At 44.9% G+C, this 24,413-nt stretch overlaps 1 protein-coding gene across 2 annotated transcripts in view; it reads left to right on the top strand.

The window, feature by feature from the left end:
* The first annotated feature begins 258 nt into the window (after positions 1 to 258).
* The window catches only part of BMP1 (bone morphogenetic protein 1), a 142,303-nt gene continuing 118,148 nt past the window's right edge, over positions 259 to 24,413 (top strand). For both annotated transcript variants that reach the window (XM_040346152.1, XM_040346153.1), the window contains exons 1-2: positions 259 to 516; positions 23,239 to 23,334. In XM_040346152.1, the coding sequence (XP_040202086.1) occupies positions 366 to 516; positions 23,239 to 23,334 (247 nt within the window). In that variant the 5' untranslated portion in view covers positions 259 to 365. The remainder of the gene's footprint in view (positions 517 to 23,238; positions 23,335 to 24,413) is intronic.

Raw genomic sequence — 24,413 nt, forward strand, 5'->3', positions numbered from 1 at the left:
AGAGGAGTGATATTCTGCACACACGGAGTAGAGCGATGTTCTGCACACACCTGTGTATCCAGTAGTTTGTTGGGCCGGCTGTGCAATGCTCTGCAGCCCCCGGGGTGGGTGATCCTCCAATCCCCGGCTCCGGGGTGAGAGGTCCCCTGTGTCTCCTCCAATCCCCGGCTCCGGGGTGAGAGGTCCCCTCTCTCTCTCTCTCTCTCTCCCCTCCCCTCTCTCCCAGGACACAATGATATCCCCCGGCCGGACTGTAGAGGGGGCTGATTTGCAGCGAGCCCGCCTCCCGGAGACATCACATCCCAAAAAGAGGAGAGCAGAGGAGTCCAGACCAGCTCAGCTCTCCGCCCGCCGCCACCGCTGGGATGCCTTGGACAGGCAGAGCCCCTCCGCTCTTTCTATGGCTGCTCCTCCTGCCCGGGGTGATCCCTCTGGGGGAGGAAGATTACACCGACCTGTACACGGAGCTGGACGAGTCCGAGGAACACATCGACTACAAGGACCCCTGCAAGGCTGGTGAGAGAGAGGGGGAGAGCCGACCGGGGAGGAGGAGGAGGGGAGCGGAGGGGGAAGGGAGCAACTTTACACCCAAACTTTAATATTATTATTAATGGCAACAAAGTGTCCATCCGACCTCCCCCATGTATGTGTACAGGAGGTGGACTCTGTCACTTTGTATCTCTGTGTACACATAGGACTGTACTCCGAGCATAGCGGGACACCACTGTCACTATGTGCACCTACCTAGGGGGACATGCACTGTGGGTGGGGGCACCTACCTAGGGGGACATGCACTGTGGATGTGGGGCACTTACCTAGGGGGACATGCACTGTGGATGGGGGGGCACTTACCTAGGGGGACATGCACTGTGGATGGGGGGGCACTTACCTAGGGGGACATGCACTGTGGATGGGGGGGCACTTACCTAGGGGGACATGCACTGTGGATGGGGGGGGCACTTACCTAGGGGGACATGCACTGTGGATGGGGGGGGCACTTACCTAGGGGGACATGCACTGTGGATGGGGGCACTTACCTAGGGGGACATGCACTGTGGATGGGGGGCACTTACCTAGGGGGACATGCACTGTGGATGGGGGGCACTTACCTAGGGGGACATGCACTGTGGATGGGGGGGCACTTACCTAGGGGGACATGCACTGTGGATGGGGGGGGCACTTACCTAGGGGGACATGCACTGTGGATGGGGGGGCACTTACCTAGGGGGACATGCACTGTGGATGGGGGGCACTTACCTAGGGGGACATGCACTGTGGATGGGGGCACCTACCTAGGGGGATATGCACTGTGGATGGGGGGCACTTACCTAGGGGGACATGCACTGTGGATGGGGGGCACTTACCTAGGGGGACATGCACTGTGGATGGGGGGCACTTACCTAGTATAGGACATGATTTGTCCTCTGTCAGTGTGATCCAGGTACACAACTAATAAGGATATGCGCTGTAAAGACGGATACACACTATACAATTTCCTTTAGGGTGTTTTATTTTATTTTTTTTAGATTTGGCAAAACCATATAATATGACGTCAAACCCAAACACTTTTAATTTGTATTTAATCAGACAGGCCCTTCCACTACATAGTTGAAAGTAAGACCCCACACACACTATACAGCTTTTTTTGTTCCGATTTACTAAAACCATGTAGTACAAGGGCCGGCCTGATTGCATAGAAATTGAAACTCTTAAGGTTTGACCTCCATATTACATAAATTTACCAAAACTGGGAAAAAAAAAAAAATACAGAAAATTGTATAGTGTGTATCGAGGTACACCCCCAGTAAAGACATTTTATTTATTTATTTTAGGTACTTGTATAGCGCTGTCAATTTACGCAGCTACATTGGACACATCAGTCCCTACCCCCAAGGAGCTTACAACCTAAGGTCCCTAACACACACTCCTACATGTACTAGGGCCAATCTAGACAGGAGCCAATTAACTTAGCAGCATGTCTTTAGATTGTGGGAGGAAATCGGAGTACCCGGAGGAAACCCACGCAAGCACAGGGAGAGCATGCAAACTCCAGGCAAATGGTGGCGTGGTCGGGATTCGAACCAATGACCCCCTTTTTTTTTTTTTTTTTGTTCTGCTAGGTGAAAGTGCTAAAAACTACTCCACTGTTACTCTGGGATTGGGGTACACCCCTACTGCACTGTTACTCTGGATCAGGGTACACCCCTAGTAAGGACATGCACTGTTACCCTGGGATCGGGGTACACCCCTAGTAAGGACATGCACTGTTACCCTGGGATCGGGGTACACCCCTAGTAAGGACATGCACTGTTACCCTGGGATCGGGGTACACCCCTAGTAAGGACATGCACTGTTACTCTGGGATCGGGGTACACCCCTAGTAAGGACATGCACTGTTAGTCTGGGATCGGGGTACACCCCTAGTAAGGACATGCACTGTTAGTCTGGGATCGGGGTACACCCCTAGTAAGGACATGCACTGTTAGTCTGGGATCGGGGTACACCCCTAGTAAGGACATGCACTGTTAGTCTGGATCTGTTTACAGACTTATCAGTGTTGCAAGCTGTACCTGAGCTGAAGGTTTAGTAGACGTGTCCCCGGAAATGTCCTCCTTTCCTGGTCATCAGACCCCTGAAGGACCCCTGTTCACCCAACTTGTACATCCAGTATTCAGTACACATCACATACTCCTAGCCCTGGAATATCTCTATTGGCAGACTTAAATAGGAAATTAAAAAAAAAGTTTAATCCTCCAGATGTGATTGGCACACTGGTGACTGGCACTTGGTCCTATAGATTTACTAAGACTGGTGCAGCTGTGAATAGTAGCCAATCATGTTCCAACTTCAGCTCGTTCAATTAAGCTTTGAGAATAAAACCTGGAAGCTGATTGGTTTCTATGTAGAACTGTACCAGATTTTGTACTCTCCAGCTTTAGTAAATCTCCTATCTGTCAGTATTTGACAATCTGTGAACCTTTTATATTAGTATTTAATAAGACAAATCCTGTGTTCACGTTCTGATCTGTGTATTCTAATTGAAGTGTCCATGTCACAGCAGACAAGTGTCCCTGGCAACCAGGATTGCCTGAAATCCAGACAATGTTCTTAATCTTTGTGTTGTAGACGGGCACATTGCACAGCTTGGGAGTCCACAGGGGCTGTAATTAGGATAATTAGGTGCAGCCATACTGATGTGTCTGACTAGGAGCCTTGGCTCTCTATAGTCGGGTGGTAAAAAGAGCATCCAGCAAACCTCTGCTCTCTTGTCAATCTACCTGAAGCAGCGGCTCATTTATGCTTGAAGTGCCCTCTAAGCTCCCATGCACACTTGGCATTGAGCCCTGGTACATGGAGTTGAGGGCACAGGGGCACCGTCCAGCCTCGCTGCAGGCAGAATGTCAAAATCTATGAGAGCCTGTCAGCTGCTGCAGCTGGATGGTGCGATTGGCGGTACAAATGTTTAGGGCAGTGTGCACCCAGGGATGAATGGCCAGAACACAAGTCTCATAGCGTCTAACAGTGGGGCTGCCAAGGACACCTGTACCCTCTGCATGCAGCTAAATGCCAGAGCCCTATGCAATGGGGCATAAACAGCGATCTGCAGTAAATTGCTTTTCAGAGGGCGCTTGACAGGTGGTGATGTCACCTCCCTGTCTGTTTTAACCCCTGAAAACCTGCACCATGTCCATTTGTGGTACAGCCCCATTCAGTTGATCGAGTCATGTTCAGCAGAAAATGTGACACGGTGGGGGGGATACATACATACAAAAACTGTACGTAATTCATGAAAACCTTGTGACAGATTTAAGGTCTCTGATCTAACAGATTCAGGTTGTTTTTATTATCGCTGCTTTAAGATCCAGTGATAATTCCCATCAGATTGCTGTAAACTGGTATACAGACAGGCAGTGATGATCAGTCGGGCCTGTCTGTGCTCGGAATTTGTCATAAATTTGACCACTTCCCACACACGGCTTGGGGTTGCTAGGGTCCCACTGGCCACCTTCCTCCTAGTAACCGGTGAGACTTTCCCAGCTTTATTCATCTTCTGGCCGACAGCTGAATGTAAACAAAGGGGCAGAGATACTGACTGATGCGATTTACACAAATATGGCAATGGCTCTATTTGAATAATTACAGGACACTCCGGGCTGGAAGATGAATGGGCCAGGGATAAGATATTGGTTGTCATTATGTTTTTGGTTGCCTCACTGATGGCATCCTAGCAACCAGTGATATAGGGGGCACACTGACAGTGGGTGAAGCCTGTTGGGGATACTTGACTACTCCTCTACCAGATTCGCCTGCCTTGTGATTGCAATTGCAGATTCCATAGACTCAAATGCACTATTTTGTCCAAAGTTTTGGGAAGCCTACCTTTACACGCACATGAACTATAATGGCGTCTTAGTCCGTATAGTTCAGTATTGAGAGTTGGCTCACATTTTGCAGCTATAGCGGCTTCAACTCTTACCGGAAGGCTGTCCACAAGGTTTAGGAGTGTGTCTATGGGAATGTTTGAGCATTTGTGAGGTCAGGCACTGATGTTGGATGAGAACACATGGCTTGCAGTATCCACTCTTATTCATTTTAAAGGTGTTCTATCGGGTTGAGGTCAGGACCCTGTACAGGCCAGTCAAGTTCCTCAACCGCAAACTCGCTCATCCATGTCTTCATGGATCTTGCTTTGTTCACTGGTGTGCAGTCATGTTGGAATGGGAAGGGGCCATCTCCAAACAGTTCCTACAAAGTTGGGAGCATGAAATTGTCCAAAATGTCTTGGTATGCTGATGCCTTAAGAGTTCCCATCACTGGAACTAAGAGGCCAATCCCAACCTCTGAAAAACAACCCCACACCATAATTCCTGTCCCCCCCCCCCCCAAATGATTTGGACTAGTGTAGGTCCATAAAGGCTTGGATGAGCTGTTTAGGGTGGAGGAACTTGACTGGCCTACACAGAGTCCTGACCTCAAGCCAGTAGAACACCATTGGAATGAATTAGAGTGACGACTGAGAGACAGGCTTTCTTGTCCACATCAGTGTCTGCGCTTCTGGAAGAATAGTCAAAAATTCCCATAGACACACTCCTAAACCTTGTGGACAGCCTTCCCAGGAGAGTTGAAGCTGTTATAGCTGCAAAAGGTGAGCCAACTCGATCTTGAACTCTAAGGCCCCTTTCACACGTGGTGGATCAGTAATGATACGTATGCTCAGCGGGGATCACTCCGTTGATCCCCGCTGAGCTGGCGGATGACAGGGCGGTCCCCGCGCACTGTGCAGGGACCGCCCTGTCTTTTCTTTACTCTCCCCAATGGGGGGATCGGATGAACACGGACCGTATGTCTGTGTTCATCCGATCCGCAGACGGAAGGAAAAATAGGTTTTTTTTTCCGTCTGCAAAATCGGATCTTTGCGGAGGCGGACGAGATCGGGTGTCGGTAGATGTTCATCCGCTGACACCGCAATCTCATAGGGACCAATGTATGTCCCTTTTGCATCCGCAAACAGATGGATGAAAAAGCGGACATTCGGTCCACACGTGTGAAAGGGGCCTAAGGACTAAGACTGGGATGCCAATAAATTTCATGTGTGTAAAGGCAGGCGTCCCAATTGGTAATGTAGTGTAAATCCAATAGTGGGTATGGAACCAGCCCATTGGCTTTTTCTGTCAATAGCGAGGGAGGTGGACCTAATGATGATGAATTAGTTTGAATTCCCCCATTAGATTCCATGCACACCACAATAAAAAAACGTTATCGGGCTCTGAACTGGTGAGACGGCTTTATGGACCTGTTCCTGACATGTATGTGAATCTGATCCAAGCACCGACATTTGTAGTGTGGAGGTTGGTCAGAATTCTCTAAAGTAGCCAAGACGCTCTTTCTGAATTCCACGGTTTGTATTTGTAGGAGTTCTGCTACGTCTTGCTGCACAGCAGGATGCCTTGTGTGGAAAGCAGAGGAGACTGCAAGCACTGACACATCACCAAAAACATGATTGCTGGTCTGTTCTGTGGAGAACGTTGAACTATTCCCCCTCCTTCTCTATCCCAGCGGAGTTCACGACAAGATGTAACTAAAAGCCACGTGGTGGTGTAAAATCCGACCCCCCCCCTAGGCTCAGCACTAACAGCTTTGTGTACTTCGGTCTTGAGTGTTTCTGATGTGTGAGCATTGGTGTAAAATGTTTTGGCACCCGCAAATTGTACATTTTTATAGCCAATATGTCTTTGGATTTGACTTTTCCTGTGCATATGGTGTTATCCAAAAAACATAAAGCTGGGTACTTTAACGTGTATCTAAATGTAAGAACATGCATGTAATATATTGCACTTTACCCGTCCTTAAATGTGGGGGCTGCATTCGTTTTCTTTAGTTCAGGCTTTCTTCACTTTTATTTTTACAGTACCTGTTGACACTGAGACAAGAAAATACCAACAAAATTGTCCTCTCCCTCCCAAGACCTCCTTCTCTAGCTTCCTTGTTAACTCATCCCATGCTCGCCTCCAGGACTTCTCCAGAGCCTCTCCCACCCTCTTGATCTCTCCACCCCAATTTGTCCGACTATCTCCTGCTCTGTCCACTTTCAGGTGATCCCTAAAAACTCATCTCTTCAGAGAATCCTTTCTGGCCCCCACCTAACTGTACCCCTATCCCCCCCCCCCCCCCCCCCATCAGCCTATTCCTACAGTTTTTATACTTGACTCTACCCTTCTAGATTGTAAGCTCTAATTCCTACTGTATTAAATTGTATTGCAATTGTACTGTCTGTCCTTATGTTGTAAAGCATTGCGTAAACTGTCGGTGCTACCAAAATCCTGTCAAATAATGTCTGGTGTCCATAACTGATATGCAGCTTCATGGCAGCTGAAGATCGAATGGAGGACAAGATGGTAGCCTCCTTGGTAGAAAATGATAGGAGGGTTTGTTTCGGTTCCACTTTAAAGTGGTTGTAAAGGCGAATGTTGTGTTTTTTTTTTTTTTTTTATCTTAAAGCGGTAGTAAAGCCACGTGTGTGTGTGTGTTGTGTTTTTTTTTTTTTTTTTTTCATACCTGTAAAGCAAAAGGCATAATGAGCTAGTATGCTAGCTCCATTATGAAATACTTAGGGGAACTTGCCTGGTCCACGCCGAGGGAGATGTCATCTTTCCTCGGCGTGTCTTCCGGGTATCGGCACTCCAGCACTGTGATTGGCTGGAGCGGGAGACTCCTGTCCGGCGGCTGCCAGGCCTTTAGCCGAAGATCCCCGCTGCAGTCAGTGGCGCATTGCGAGGGGAATATCTCCTAAACTGTACAGGTTTAGGAGATATTCTTTATAATTACAGGTAAGCCTTATTATAGGCTTACCTAAAAGTGAAAGTACAGAGTATACTACCACTTTAAGATAAAAAAAAAAAAAAACCCTCTCTGTGTAGCAGTCCCCCTAAGCCGCTGTAATACTCACCTGAGCCCCATCTCTATCCAGCAATGTGCAGAAGTGCCTCGGCCATCTGGACCTCTCCCTCCTGATTGGCTGAGTCACAGCAATGGTACAATTGGTGGTCCCTGGAGGACATCATTCCTCGTTGGAGTTGTGCCTCCTCCTCACTTTCTTTCCCCTCCCCTTTCAGGCACCAAAGTACGGTCCAGTGACCTCATCATCTCCTCCGTCCTCGTCACTGGAGCAAACTTGTCAGTATGCTGCAGCTGGGGGAACATGACTGCTAGTTTCTTGTCCTTCTGTGGCCACTGACTACAGACCCACCCATCCTCATTTTTATAACCTAGTGGAGTGTTTTGTAGTTCATCAAGAGAGATGAGAACTGATAATTCAGCAGAGGCAAACCTGTGTGTGTGTTTTTTTTTTTTTCATGGATAACAAGTACATGATACCAGCTGAGGAAATAATTCACATCCAAATGTAATTTATGGAGGAAAAGGAACATCTAGGGGGCAGAGCCTCCTATTTGTTTCTATATGAGTTTTAAGGTTGTATAATTGTCAGAGACAACAAAGTGAATTATTTTATAGTAAAATCAAAAATGGCTTTATTATAAATTGATAAAAGTATAAGTCCGGTCAAAAATGACCACATACTCATTAATTTTTTTTTCTTCCTCATTTTATGTTTTGAGTATCAAAGAAAACTGCATTTGAATCTTGTTAAAGGGGTTGTAAATGTTCATCTTTCATTTTCTAAATAGGTTCCTATTGCATTGTTGGTTCACTTACCTTTTTCCTTCGATTTCCCTTCTAAATATTTTTTTCCTTTAAATTTCTCACTTCCTGTTTCTCCTCAGTAAGCTGTCCACCATCATCTGAGCAGTGGAAAGACATTTAGAACAGCTTACTTAAAGCGGTGGTTCCCCTAAAAATAAAATGTTAACATTGCCTTTCCCAAATAAATTACGATTAGAATCGGCCAGTTTTATTAAAAAAAAAAAGCTCCGTACATACCGTTTGTTAGATTCGTTCCCACCGCCACTTCCGGGTACGATGCTGGCGGTGGGCATTCCTAATTGATGGACAGGCATCCGACCGACGCATACATCGTGTCACGAGATGCCGAAAGAAGCCGAACATCGGTGCGCATGCGCCGTATAGAGCCGCACCGACGTTCGGCTTCTTTCGGCATCTCGTGACGCGATGTATGCGTCGGTCGGATGCCTGTCAATCAAATAGGAATGCCCACCGCCAGCATCGTACCCGGAAGTGGCGGTGGGAACGAATCTAACAAACGGTATGTACGGAGCTTTTTTTTTTAATAAAACCGGCCGATTCTAATCGTAATTTATTTGGGAAAGGCAATGTTAACATTTTATTTTTAGGGGAACCACCGCTTTAACACAGGAGGAACAGGAAGTCAGAAATTCAGACAACGATTCGTACCTACCTAATCTAATCATTTCTGTGGTAACTTAGGTTATGTGAACTGTCTGTCTAAAGCTTTTCCTCTCATTTTCATTTTTGGGCATCTTAACTATTTTATCTGGAAGTTTTAGGACAGGTGGGGGAAATGAAAGTGTGATATGGATAGAAAAGTAGAGACTCTGAGAGGGGGAGAAGGGGTTGGTAAAGAGGTAGAATGTTAGTGGGGGGTAGAGGATGAGAAGAGAATGGTGGGAGGAGAGGTGGTTACTTGGGGTGTGAGGAGAGGGAAGGAAGGCAAGTTAAGCCATGCTGGGGGCCCCTAGCCCCCCCCCCCCCAAGGTGTCCTGTACCCACTGTTAAGACCTGAATGCTTTCCAGTGTGGTTGCAAGGAGGTAAACCTGTACCAAGCATACCTTGTGGCTTGGTATATATCATTTTTGACCTCTAGGGAAGCCGTTCTATCAACATGGTGTTGGTCGTCCTATGGAACCACATAACCACAGTTGGTGGGTTAGTTTGTTTCCATAATGCTGCCATTGACTGTATTTGCCCTAGCAAAATTTAAGAGGTTTATCGGTATAGAGTTCTTGTAGTTCTTTTCTGTGAAGTTGTTAAAGTGGAAAAGAAATGTGGCCAGTTATAGGTCTAGATTAATCAATACAATAAGTTTGTGGATGAGTTCTGTTACCTTTTTGGAACTGTGCAATAGACTGAAAGTATGTAGGAGAGTGCCTGAGCTCTTATTACTTCTCCAACATGTTAGTTGGAGATTTTGGGAACATTTTTATGGTGGACGGTGAGGATTCTACACCATCTGGTCATTGTGTGTGTTTGTTTTTTTTTTGTTTTTTTGAGTTTTTGCGAAAAGTGTGATACTTGTGAACCCCATTTTATTTATTATTTTTTTTCACTGCCAGATGGAGGGGAGGGAGGACCTCCTCACTTTAATGTAACGGTATGTCTTATATATTAATTGATGCCTCATTCACATGGGGGATACTGAAGAGCATGCAGATGCAAGGGTTGTGTTCACCTGCATGATAACAGACAGTTCATGTATTCTTGTGCAGGCAGTCCCATTTATGTAAAGTGGGAAGCAGTAACTTCTTAACAATGTTGCGCACAGTGGACACAGGAACATTAAGATCTCTGGAGATGGACTTGTAACCTTGAGATTGTCCATGTTTTTATTCTCGTATCCTCAGACGATTCTTTGCTGCCCTTTCTCTTCTCCATGCGGCACCCAGAGACATACAACAGAAAGGTTGAGTCAATTGTTCACTATTTTAATTGATTGCCGGTGTGATTTCTATATTGTCACCATCTGTTAATACAATTACAAATTACAGGCGCATTACAAACTTGGAATGCAATTATTACAATTTTGAGAGTGCCAATAATTTCGTCCATGCCATTTTTGGAGTTTTGCACGAACAGGTTTTGGCTTTTTGTTTCTCTGTATTGGTAGGATGATTAAAAAAAAAAAAAAAAAAAATTTTTTTTTTTTTTTTTTTTTGTAATTGCAACAATTTTCTGTGCAAAATGGTGCATTATCTGAGAAATGCACGGGTGCCTCCTGACCCATTCACAAAGCGCAGAACAAAACTGTCTGTGGACGCCACAGGGCTTCCCTTCTTCAAAATGGTGGCAGCAACTGATTGAAAAATTGGCTCGGTGAGGACACCGCTGGATTCCTGGAAAGGTAAGGGCCCTAATATTAAAAGTCAGCAGCTACAGTATTTGTAGCTGCTGACTTTATAATGGAGGTTCACCCTAAAAACAAATTTTTAACATTAGACTAAAGACATTTACTTTCGACAGGTCCTTTTTTTTTTTTTTTATTCTGATTTGGTCCAGGGCTTCCATGTTCTGATGACTCCGGGACTGGGCGTTCCTATCCTTTGGTTCGATGATTGACGGCTTGTGAAACAGGTCCCCTGTCGCACAACGCGTGTCACCAGATTTACGGAAATAGCAGTGCTGCGAGTCGGCACTATACGGCGCCTGTGCAGTCGGGTCTACACGGCGGGCGCAGGCGCCGTATAGTGCCGACTCGCAGCTCGACTATTTCCGGAAATCTGGTGACGCGCGTTGTGCGACAGGGGACCTGTTTCACAAGCCGTCAATCATCGAACGGAAGGATAGGAACGCCCAGTCCCGGAGTCATCAGAACCCGGAAGCCCTGGACAAAATCGGAATATAAAGACCTGCTGAAAGTAAATGCCCTTACTATGCTTAGTATGCTGAATGTAATGTTAAAAAAAATTTTTTTGGGGTGAACCCCCGCTTTAAGGCCTTTTTCACCAGAGCGTGGAGCTGTCGGAACCGAGTGATTGGAGGTGTTCAATCGCTCAGTTTTTAGTGCGGAGGCGCATCCACCTAGGTAAGTATGATTTTGCCAAAAAGCCCAAAACCATACTTCTCTTTTGTAAATAAAAGCTGATCATTGTAAGCGGCCTTTTCAGCAAGGAATGGTTTGATTCAACGACTAGCTGCTACATCTGCACAATGGCTTGTTCTGTTGTACAGGCAGGGCTTTTTTTCAGGGGGAACTCAGTTCCACCACCTCTGGCTCGGACCCTTTGGTGCCTGCTCACCACAATCACTTGTAAACACAGAAGTCTGGTTTCTGTGTTTACAAGTGACAGCTCTGCACTCTGTGTTTAACCACCTGAACTCTGCATTCTGTATGTAATGCAATCCTGGTATTTAATGCCCCTTTAAGACACTTCTACTGTTTGTGAAATCTGAACGGGTCGTGGTTGAGTTCCTGCACCTATTTTCTGAGGAAAAAAGCTCTGTGTACAGGTATTCAGGGTACTGATAACTGGTACAGTTTCCATCAGTGCTGCCTATCCTTGCCCATCAGTGAAGGAGGAAAATTACTTATTTACAAAATTTACTGACAGAATTTTTAGAAAAACTTTTTATTTTTTTCAAAATTATCAGTTTTTTTATTTGCGTGTGTGTTTGTTGCAAAAAAAAAACAACCCAGCTGTGAATAAATACCATCAAAAGAAATCTTTATTTGTGTGTGTGTGTGTGTGTGTGTGTGGGGTTTATTTAATTCGAAGTGTGACAGCACTGGAAGTTTCAAATTGGTCTCGACAGGAAGGGGTGAAAGTGCCCTGTTTTTAAAGCGGTTAAAGTAATTTTGAACCTATAAAAGATCAGTTGACCTATTGGCCCTCTCTGTGCTTGTTACCCAGCTCGTCTCCTGCCGCACACCCCGCTCCTGTCGGTCTCTTCTAGTCCTCGTGTACACATAGACTATTTTGGCCATGGGAGGATGCAAAAGAGCGGTCAAAACGTTCCTATCCTGAAAGCAATTCTTCCGCGCTGAAGAGGTGGATGAACCTCTCCTAAACGATCCTAAAAGTGTGTGTATGTGTGTGTGTGTGTGTACATAGGCTTTTATGGAGCTGAGTTTAAGAGCTCTGGCAAAAAAAAGCCAAAAGCTCCTAAACTCAAGTTTAGAAGCTGCTAGTGTACATGAGCCCTTATCTCCCCTCCCAGTCCGTCAGCACCTCTATGCTGAACACTTCTTCTATCTGAGTGACACATACAGCGTTCCTCTCCCCTCCCCACACATCAGGAAAGATTCCCTGCCACATAAACACAAAGGCCGACACGCAGACACACGCATTAACACAATCATTTGTATATTATGCAGTGATTCACACATGAAGGCACACAAATGCATACTGACTCATGTCTGTCCTGCACAACACTAGAGTAGTACAGGTCATGTCTCAGAGCCATTGTGAAATTTTGAGTATAAATTCCAACTAACAACAAACTTTAATGTGAGCTCTGACATCTGTAATGATGTGAAATTTGTGTGACGTGAAGGACTTCCTGCATCTACTGCGTTTTTTCCATGTGAAATGCTTTGTCTGTCCAGAGGGCTACAGGCATGGCTTTCCTATAAAGACAGTCGCCTATCCTCCGACCCCTAGCAGTACATACTTTTTTTTACTAGCTCCTAAGCAGCTCAGTTTTAATTGGGGACTTGGGATCAACCTGTCAGAGCTTACACAGGGATACAGACTCCCATGCTGGTCCCATAGTACTTAAAGCAGAGGTTCACCCTAAAAAAACATCTATGTACCATCCCATCCAGCATACTTGCGTCAGCTATAGTATTTTTTTTTCCCGCTGTATTTACCGTTTAATCGCTTAGTTTCGTTTCAGACTCCCGTGGGGAGTAGGCGTTCCTATGAAGAGGGGAACATGATTGACGTCTGGCTATGGCGCGTCACGAAAATAGCCGGAGTAGGACTCGGCTCTTCACTGCGCTATACCGCGCCTGCGCACAGACTAGGAGCTGACTGCGCAGGCGCCGTATATATCTGAGTCCTATTTCGGCTATTTTCGGAACGCGCCATAGCCGGACGTCAATCATGTTCCCCTCTTCATAGGAACGCCTATTTCCCCGCCGGACTCTGAAACGAAACTGAGCGATTAAATGGTAAATACAGCAGCGGAAAAAAAAAATATATACTATAGCTGACGCAAGTATGCTGGATGGGATGGTACATAAAAGAAAAAAAAAAAGTTTTAAGTTCACACTGGCATTAAAAGCAGGCGTTTTGAGAGGCGTTAACTCCCCTCAAATGCCTATGCAAATGATACAATGGGCAGCACATAGAGCTGTTCACACTATCAAAACATGAAGTGTTCGTGACGCGTTGCTTCAAAATTGAAGCCCCATGTCAAATCAGGAGGCGTTTGAAGACTTTAAACGCCTCCCATTCAAGTCAATAAGTTGAGCCTTGAAGAACTGATTAACTCTAACATTTACAGTCACTTCCCCTGCATAACCCATGCAGACTATTGCTGCTCCTCCTCTGCATCAACTCCTGCAGACTGTTACTCCCAGGACTTCTCTCCTCCTGCACAGAACTTCCACTGTAAATTGTTCTTCTTCTTGTCCCATCATCTTCACTTGACAAGAGATCACTCTGAATAACCCCAGATACTGGCTGAATTTTGCTGTGTAGTTACTAGGCCAGAGGTCTGCAGTACCTCTCCCCGACAACTTAGTGGTTTAGCAGCTTGTATTAGTTGGTGGACTGCATGGTTCATGATGACCATCCTGCAGTCTCAAGACTATGCAGAAGAAGGTAATAGAGTAGAGGAGGAAGTGAAAGAAGAAAAAACTAAAGGTAGAGGAGAAAGCAGCGCACACCTTCCTGCAGCTCTTAAAGGTTCACTAGGATCTGGATGAGGTGGTCTCCATCAGGTAAGCTATCCAAGGAGAAAAAATAAAAAAAGGGGGCACATCACCTTAGTCCATTATCCCTTGGATAAATATTTATTATGGAAAAATAAAACTACTCACAATTGTAGCTAAAGGGTTCACAATGCAACAATTTCCCACAAATGGCGACAATAGCTCGAGCCCAAACGCACTCCAGATAATCGTATGGGATGTGATGAGGGCCACTGCCAGCTTGTGTGTTTCGAAGGCCGACCTTCATCAGAGCTCAGGTGCTGAGCTCTGATGAAGAAGGTCGTCCTTCGAAACGCGTAAGCCGGTAGTGGCCCTCATCACTTCCCATATAATTATCTGGAGTGCCTTTGGGCTCGAGCTATTTTCTGTTTCCAAAAGCAATCCAAGGATCCCAAGATTTTTTCATATCTGGGCATCTTACCCTGCAGGATGGTAGAGAGACCTTCTTTGAGCATTATCCAGGACAGTATGGCCTTTAGAAGATCTAAGGGTCTCGTAGGAGATTTCCAAGATATTGCTATCATAATTTTTGCCACTATAGAGATGAATACTATTAGCCGCTGAATGAGTCTTGGGGCTCCCTCCATGGAATGACAAGCCCCCCTTTTTTACTTTACGTGTCGCTTTCACTAGTGGGTATGTGTTGTGCAGCATAGTATACAGTAGGAAAAGCAAGACTTTCATTGCAGCAGAAGCCGTAGGGTTGGGGGAAGGGTCAGTGTCGGGAACAGAGAGGACTACAGCTGGAGCCCCTGGGAGACTCATGCTGATGGGATAGATGAGAACATGCTGTTTTATACTTGGAAGTGCATATGTGTCAGAAGGTACAGTCAAAGAACTTAGTTTTCCTGACCTGCTATGCTTACTTAATCTTAAAAAAAAAAAAAAAAAACATTATTCAGCCTGGTGCATCTCCTTCTAACTTGCATGTGTATCATGTGTCAGCAGAGCTCAGATCATCAACTAGAGCGTTATTCCCTACGCTTCATTTTAATCTAATTAGATAATAAGACATATGGTCATAATTTACATTAGCATGTACAGCGAGCAGCTATGTTCGCCAAAAGGCAGATCACTGCAGCCAAGAATACTGAAGGAAAATTCCAGCAAAGGGGAACAAACAGAAATCGCCTTATTTTCATAACCTCATACTTGGGTTTCAGGTGCAGAATAAAGTCCTGCATTTACTATACAAGGAATCGCATCGGTCACCTAGCCACAGTACTGTAGAGTCAACTATTCTGTTGACCTAAATGGTAACTGTTCTCCAAATTTAAAAACATGCAATATACTAGAAAGTTAGTACACTTATTACGTAACTGCATGTTTAACTTATTTTTTTACTAAATTTGTGCTTACTGGTATGTTTATATGATTAAATGTAATTGCACTCAATGTCTGCTTAGCTACAACTCACTAGTCTACCCTTTTTTATTTTATAAAAAAAAAAAAAAAAAAGTTTTGCCTTTTCATTTCCATTTTAAACTTAATGGATTGTTTTTACAAGATGACCGTTTTACAATCACTTTAAGTATTGATCCAGAATTGATATAACTCCCAGGCAAATGTAACCCTTTCCTTTAATAAAAGAAAAGCCTTGACTTTAACTTAATAATAATCATAATATTATGATAATTATTATTCTTTTTTTTTTATTCTATTTTAAAAGCCACCTTGCTAACAAAGTTTTTACTTCTGGCGAATGCTGCTATTTGTGTTTTCTGAGCTGCAATTGTGCAATGAATTTGCGGCAGTGTTGTCAGCTTCTCCTCTCTGCATCTTCCCATTGTAGTGAGCAGTGATGTCTGCATGTTGGCGTCTCTGCCTTTTTGTAAAGGAAAAGAAATGAGAGAAGTTTTAGAAGTGAAATGAGAGCTTTCATTACTGACCTTTCTAATATTCTTAAAGAGTTCCGCTGAAAATGGTAGTCAGCAGCTACAAATACTGCAGCTGCTGACTTTTAATATATGGACACTTACCTGTCCTGGGTGATTGCAATATCTGCACCAGAAGCCGATCTGTCCCTTGGCTCTCGCGTGGAGGTCCCGCCATCTTCGATAATGGAATCAGGAAGTGAAGCGTTGCGGCTTCACTTCCTGGTTCCATACTACGCATGCGTGAGTCGCGCTGCGCCATCCTACTGGTCCCTGTTGTTGTCTTCTGGTACCTGTGTGTCTCCCAGAAGACAGCGGGGGGCACCGAGGAGGGGATACTGCAGCGCTCTATGCCCGGAAGTGGGAGCGAATTCCTGGATTGCACAGGTACCTGCTCCCTCCTCCCCTTTAAAAGGTGCCAAATGTGACAACGAAGGGGGGGAGGAATCCGAAAAACAGAAGTTCAATTTTTGGGTGGAACTCCACAGCCAATGGCTTTAATACTTTGGGTTTATTTAGACCCCTTTCCCACTGAGGTGCTTTACAGGTGTTTTTCCGCTAAAAATGGCACCTGTAAATCGCCTCTCAAGCCACCCTAGTGTGAAAGTCCGAGTGCAGTCATACTGGGGCGGTGCACTTGCAGGACAGGGGGGAAAAAAGTCCTGCACGCAGCATCTTTTGGGGTGGTGCGGGAGCGGTGTATACCACCTCCAAAGTTCTTTGGCAGTGCCGCAACACGAGCAGTTTAACCCTTTTATTCGGCCGATAGTGGGGATAAAAAGAGCGCCCTGCTAGCGGCCGAATAGTGCCGCTAAAACTAGCAGCGCTTAACTGCTACCTCCCCAGTGTGACATCTGGCTATCATGCACAGCTGCATCGGCTTCTAACTTCAGCTTGTTTTAATTGGGCTTTGACAAAAAAAAATTGAAGTTGATTGGTTTCTATGCAAAGCTGCACCAGATTTTGCACTTTTTCTTGTAACGTTCCCTCTTTGAGTCACTGACCTGGAGCAAGTATGTAGGCAGTCAAGTCAGGACTAGTGATCTGCATGCTTGTTACTGTGTATATGCAGAGGTTGTGTGGTCAAGGTTTGCTTTGCTTTAGCATAGTACTGGTCTTCTTTTCCTTTTTTATTTTTCTCCAAGGGTGAGTAAATTGAGTTTTTATATAGCCTGTGTGGGTGGGAAGGGGATTAAGTAAATCTATGTCAAGGTTTTTGGCTATATACCCCCCCCCCCCCCCCTTTTTTTTCCAGAAAAATCCTATATAAAAAGTGGTCAATACTGCATACATCCACTTGTGTCCATGAGTTATGTTATGAGTTGACTTGCGTAGTACGCTCTGCACATGTATCGCCCTGAATCCGAATGACCGTGCACACTAGTCATTCTGGGAGACTGAAGTCACACTGTGAATGAACTTGGTGTCACAAAACCCACATCATAAACTATCAATAAATGGTGTATTGCATGCTGTTCATACAAGTATGACATGTTTGTTTTATTATATTTTCCTTTTACAATGACTTTAAACTATGTGTGTTTAGTATCACTTTAAGCCTGGTACATATAGGCAGTTCTTTTTTTCATTCAACCCCCCCCCCCCCCCAAAAAAAAACAACAACTTGGGAGCTTGCTGTACTAGCTCCCTGCTACGTTGTGTTCTGACAGGGGGACTGATCCCCTTCCATAACACACTGGTTAGAACTCGCAGCCATTGGCTGCTAGTTTTCTAGCATGCTTGTTGGACAGAAACCAGTCATGAGAGGCCCTCTGTCGGATAAGGAACTCTAGTCTACACAACCGGATTGTTTTGTCTGATTTTCAGCCCATGTGTTATTTTAAGGTGAGATTTACACAACAATTTGTTGTCTGACGGTAGAGCATGTGCGGAGTTACCCTGGTCATTCGGAATTCCCATTTAGGCTGCATTCACACCTTGGCGTACCTAATCGCTGCGTTTTGTCCCAAGAATTGCGGCGACAAATTGCTGCGTTTTGTACCGCGATTTGCGGCGACAAAACGTCGCGATTGTGAATGCAGCCTTACCCCAGGTCCACTTCTCCTATGCCGAACGCCGAAGCGGCCTGAAAAAAAGGGTCCGGGACTTGTTTTGAGCTTCAGGCGTGCAGCGTCTCGGCGTTCGGCATGGAGTTGTGAACCATCTCCATAGAGGGCAATGTAAAAATCATCCCTCCGGCGTATTAGGGGCTGCTGCGGCGTCGTGCTCCCCCAGGGCCACAAAATATATAAACCGCATTTATAGGCGCTGCCTCAGAGGGGACAGGGAGGGGGGCGGGACAAGTTCCATTAGATTACATGAAGAGAGTCTCATGTTTACTCAGTGGTGTCTGTAATAGAACGTCCAGTCTCCTGGGATGCCATTGAATGACTGTTCTGTCTATCATAGGAGGCGGGACTTTGTATTAAAAAGTTAACTGAGTAAACAGATTCTCCTGTTTTGTAATCTATCGGCACTCCCCCCCCCCCCCCCCCCCCCCCCTCAGAGGCTGCAGATGGGCATCAATCAGGCTGCACTGATGGCAATGGTAAGGCTGCATTCATGGCACATGTAAGGCTGCAATCATAGCAATGGTGAGGCTGTGCGTGTTATGCGCCGATAAATACGGTATATCCAAATTACACACCCAAGCTCATCCTTAGTCCTGAGCAGCGCTCTGGGATTCGTTGGGGCCACAAAAGATATATACAGTGTATCCAAATAACACGCCCAAGCTCATCTCTTCACCACACACAGCCACAAAGTCAAGAGAATTCTTGTTGGGCGGTGTATTAGAGCTCGAACAAACACACTTGGACCAAATTTTAATGGTTTAAAGAATGTCGGGCAAAATGGTCGGCCCTCACGCATGTTCACTTCATCAAATCTGGCCCTCTTTGAAAAAAGTTTGGACACCCCTGGCCTAGATAAACATGTGCACATGGTTACATGCGTACAATAGGGTCCAAATTGGACTGCAGACACTGAATAAACGCTGTGTACCAGAACAGACCTGTGTGAATGGTCCATCTGTATAACTTTGCGATCTGAATGCAGCCTATATTGTACGTGAGCCCTTATTGTTGGGACAAAGCTTGCGTTTCTGGTTTATATAGTTAACAAGGCTGAGAGCCAAAAGTAAAGAACTATCAGTTTGATTGCAGAAGTCCTCTTCTTCATGGAGCAGGAAACAGGCACATTTGTCCTTTTAATAATATGTTTTCCTGCACGTAATAAAAGTGGTTTCCTTTCCCATGAGAACAGACATGGATACCTTGACCAGAGCAAGTCATGCTGCTCCAGGAGCATTCCAGGACATAACCACTGACGGCAGGCATGCAGATGGCTGTACATCTGTCCAGGGTTTACTGGCCAGTCTGCATCCACAAAATACTGACTGACTTCAGCTTGTACTCTCCTCTTTGTCTAGGAAGACATTCTTGACTTTTTTTGTGTAAATTTTTGGTGAATCGTGAAAGAAAGTAATAAGGGTTTAAGAGATGACCGCAGCCATAGAAAACGCCATATCGTAGGCCCATACCCAATCCTTGTCTCGCATGCTGTCACTATTCACATTTTGTGGTCTTTTTATACCTACATGTATGTTTCACTTATTGGAAGACGCTGGAGTCAAACTGCTTGACCAGGTTAATTCTATTTTTCTCAGGGATTTTATTGATATTTCTGTACAACTCTGGCTAAAAGTTTTGTGAATAACACAAATATATGTATGCATACATTTTTTTTTTATTTTTTTTTTTATTTTTTTCCCCTCAGTCGGCTGCTTTAGTGTGGGATCCTCATCTTCTGGGGTCCCTCGGCGGCTGTCTCGGCTCCTCCCCGCATAAGCTAACACCCCTGGGCAGCGCTTTCCCAAGGGGGTTACCTTGTGGGCGCGCACCTGAGTCCAGCATTTCCGCCTATAGACACGAATGCCAGACTTGCGCCCAATGGCTGCGCTTCTATCAATCTATTCAATGAAGAGCTGAGAAGACTGGGCCGAAATCCAGCACTTTCTCAACGCAGGACTATCGAGGGCTCAGGTAAGTCAACCGGGAGGCCTGTAATCATTGGATGTTTTTTCACCTTAATGCATAGTAAGGTGAAAAAAACAGGAAGGTTTACAACCCCTCTAAGTGTATGCAAAGAGTCAATATCTGCAGTGTTGACCCTTGCATGCTGTCAACTAACTTCTGGGCCACATCCTGACAAGCCCATTCTTGCATAATCAATGCTTGGAGTTTGTCAGAATGTGTCGGGTTCTTTTTGTCCACCCGCCTCTTGAGGCTTGACCACAAGTTCTCTATGGGATTAAAACAGGGTTTGCCAATTTTGCTTGGAATCTAGGAGCCAGCTAAAAAAGTTAGAAGCCAGAAAACGCGCCCCGTCCTGCCGAGCTTGTGCGAAGAAGCGAACGCATACGTGAGCAGCGTCTGCATATGTAAACGGTATTCAAACCACACATGTGAGGTATCGCCACGATTGGCAGAGCGAGGGCAATAATTCGAGCCCTAGACCTCCTCTGTAACTCAAAACATGCAACCTGTAGAATTTTTTTAAACTTCGCTTATGGAGATTTTAAAGGGTAAAAGTTTGTCGCCATTCCACGAGCGGACGCAATTTTGAAGCGTGACATGTTTGGGTATCAATTTTACTCGGCGTAACATTATCTTTCACAATATAAAAACAAATTGGGCTAACTTTACGGTTGTCGTCTTATTTTTTTTAATTAAAAAAAGTGCGCTTGTAAGACCGCTGCGCAAATACGGTGTGACAAAGTATTGCAACGACTGCCTTTTTATTCTCTAGGTTGTTAGAATAAAAAATATATATTAAATTTGGGGGCTCTAATTGGAGGGAAGGAGATCCCAGTGAAAACACTGGGGAAGCTCCATTAGAATTGCTGGTTTACTTGTCATGCCAGCGGCCACCACAAGATGGCGCCAGATCACAGAACAAAGCTTAGGCCTGCAGAAGGCCGCAAAGCCGCAGCCTCAATTACCCGCCGGCGCGGCCCGCCGTAATCGTGCGGTGGAGGAGGTAGTGGCGCACGGAGACACAAAATGGGATATCCTGTGTCTCCATGCACCCCCACCGCACGATCGCATCGGGCCTCGGCTTTGCAGCCTTCTGCAGGCCTAAGCTTCCTCGGACGCCAGGTCGCTAATTCTAGTCACAATTGCGCCCGGATTTTGTCAAACCCTGGATTAAGGTCTGGGGAGTTTCCTGGCCATGAACCCAAAATGTCATTGTTTTGTTCCCCAAGCCACTTGGTTATCGCATTTGCCTTTTATCTTAAAGTACTCCATGCTGGAAAGGTCATTGGTGATGAACAAACTGTTCTTGGATGGTTGGGAGAAGTTGCTGTTGGAGGATGTTTTTGTACCATTCTTTATTCATGGCTTTGTTCTTGGGCACAATTTGAGTGGGCCCACTGCCTTGGCTGAGAAGCAACCCCACACACATAGATGTGCACCCCAAAGCTCAAACACATTTGCATGTGTATATTGACTGACGGCAGCACAATGGACGGTGTCAGTAGTTTTTTAATAATTTTTTTTTTTTTTTTTTTTTTTAGGCTCCTTTTTGGAAAATGCAGTTTGACCATTTAGAGTGTAGATCTATAAGGTCACACCTGACAGTTAAAGAATATGTAAACCCAACATTTTTTATTCCTGATATGAGCCATGTACTTGTATGAGAAAGTATCCGGTTTTCTTTGTATTGCTTAATTTTGTGTGAAATCCCTTGTGTTCCTGCCAGTCCCTCTGCTTTCCTATTAAAACTGACCACACTAAGCAGGAGAACACATCAAGGTCACTTCTCTAGCTATGCTGGGAACTCGGCCTGCTCTTTTCCAATGGTTAGACTTGTCATGCCGTTTACTGAGAAGATCAATGTGCTGCTGCTATTTAGAATGTGTTTATATTTCTGCACACGTTGTGCCTTTTCATTTCCATTTTAAAAAGGGTTTTACGCCCGCAAGGCTATACTGCTCAAATGGAAATGCCCATTGGCACCTACTCCCTATTTTTGGAAAGCTCTGGTTAATGCAGCAATACCGCTGTATAAGTTCACGTATGAATCCTAGGGGTTGTCTTGGAAAATTTACCAAAACGTGGGATATCTGGGTCACCCCAGTGGGGACAAACCCCTCTGGGGATGCCCCCACAAGATTCACCCCCCCCCCCTCTGATTTATCTATACTTGCCTATTGAAGGCATCTGTAGGGTAGTGTGGATTAGGTGGTGCCCTTTTTTTGGTTTACGCCTATGCCAATGAGCAGTTTTCATATCTGAAATTTTCGTTGCCAAGTGAATTGTTTTGATAGTGTGTTTGTTTTTTTTTTGTTTTTTTGTCTGTTTTATCTTATAAGCCTGGGCATGCCCAATAGGTGGTGTTTTGTACCTTAACCTGAAAATACTTTAATAAAGAGTATATTTTAAAAAAAAAACGGGGTTGCACCGATACTGGTGTACTCGTGTATATGCTCCCATGCTTAATCTGATGCCTCGGAACAAAGGGTTCCACTCCTGCAAGTCAGTAGGAGTCACGCTGGCAGCAGTGGCAGGTAAGCTGGCAATGGTGTGGGGCACAGCTTATATTTTCCTAATCCTGGGTGTTCTGTCAGAATCTGCGACCTGTCACATTGGGTAAGAGAAGTGACGTTCCGTCAGAACACCGGCCATCTTTGTACACCCTGTAGTAGGTCTGCAGTCAGAAGGTGTTAGCCGACATCTTGTTATACCCAGCCCATACAGTTGGTGAACTATATGGGCTGGGTGTAACAAGATAACGAGATGTCTGCTTCCACTTTCTGACTGCAGGCTGTACCAAGTTGGGCGTTGCGGTGTTCTGACGGAACGTTGCTTCTGTTGGTTTGCCGATTCTGATGGAACAGGTCTGTCCTAGCAGAATTTAATAATTTTAAATGGAAGTTGTCTCATTATGCCAGCCAATCCCTTAACTGTGTCCTGCGGAGACGTTTTCAGATGGAGGGCCGCCTTTAAGGGCTCATTGTTGAAATCCCCACCCCCCCCCATATTTTATTGTATAGAGTCTTAATGCATCTTGTATCCTTATTTAATATGTACTACTGTTGTGCTTTGTTTCATGTTTTCCATTATGGCTTGCGTGAGCTTTCCTTGGTGATGCATCCTATAAATAACAATGGAGTTGTCATTTCATATTTAATGTATTTTAATACCCAAGTATATCTTCAATCCAATCCATGTTTTCTGACCGGCTACTTTTCTCTCTCTCTCTCTCTCCAGCTGCTTTTATTGGGGATATTGCCCTGGATGAGGAGGATTTGGCCCTCTTCAAGATAGATCGTATTGTGGACTTAAGGAACCGAACAATCTCTACAGGTAACTTTCTGTAAATTTAATCTGTGAAATTTAATATAATATAATTTTTTTTTTTTGTCGTCAAAGCACACAGTGATGAGAAATTCCAAAATGTAACACTTGTCACCAGAATAGGGGAAGTGATGAATATCTTCCAGTTGGTATGCTTGTTCCAGGGAAAATTGGCCAAGGTGGATGTTTCCTTCATTTGTAGAGATTTCCTGTCTCAGTTGAGATTCCAGGACAGAAAGTGAAGGAAAATCTCAATGGAACATAGGGCAAAACTTAAAACTGACAAAGGTTTTAAGTTAACATTTTCATAGTCTATCCAAAACTAAGACTAAACATTGATTGTACCTATACATATACTTTATGCTGGCCATACATAGTCCCCTCTTTTGTCTCTACTAATATATCTATCTATCTATCTTCTTATTTTTCGAAGTTAGAGCTAAAGGAGATTGCTGTACAATAGATTCCGTCATTGCTGCTGAACAGCATGGATGGAAAAAATGTGCACTGCAGGCTATTGTATTTAATAGCCAAGTTTACATAAAAAAAAAAAAAATGCACATTTTATTTTTTTCTAAGGCTGCATTCACACCTGAGCGTTTTGTCGCCTGAAGCGCAACGCTCAAAAACGCTAGAGGAAGAAAAAATACATTATTCCCTATGGAGATGGTTCACATCTCCACACCAATACGCCTGGCGCGTATCGGGCGGTTTGGTCGTTTTTGAGCGTTTCCATTTCCCATAGAAAGTAATGGAAACGCACGATTCAAGCGACTAGCGCGACAACGAGCGTTTGCTACGGGCGATTCGTCGCTTTAATCAATAGAACTTTTCACCCAGGCAGAAGATTAAAAAAATCTACCAACATAGCGAACAAATGATGAAAAGATCATTTTTCCTATTGGCAAGAATAAAAAACGTCGAAGTACAAAAACGGTGGACGACGCTGTATGCAAACGCGCAAATAAGCATGAATACACACGACAAAACGCCGGAAAAAACGACCGACGCTCGGGTGTGAATGCAGCCTTAGGCACCAGCAGAGCATCGGAGAATTCAGCAGATTGCAGATTAAACTCAGTATAGCT

Source organism: Rana temporaria, chromosome 3, assembly GCF_905171775.1.
Source record: "Rana temporaria chromosome 3, aRanTem1.1, whole genome shotgun sequence".
NCBI lineage: Eukaryota > Metazoa > Chordata > Amphibia > Anura > Ranidae > Rana > Rana temporaria.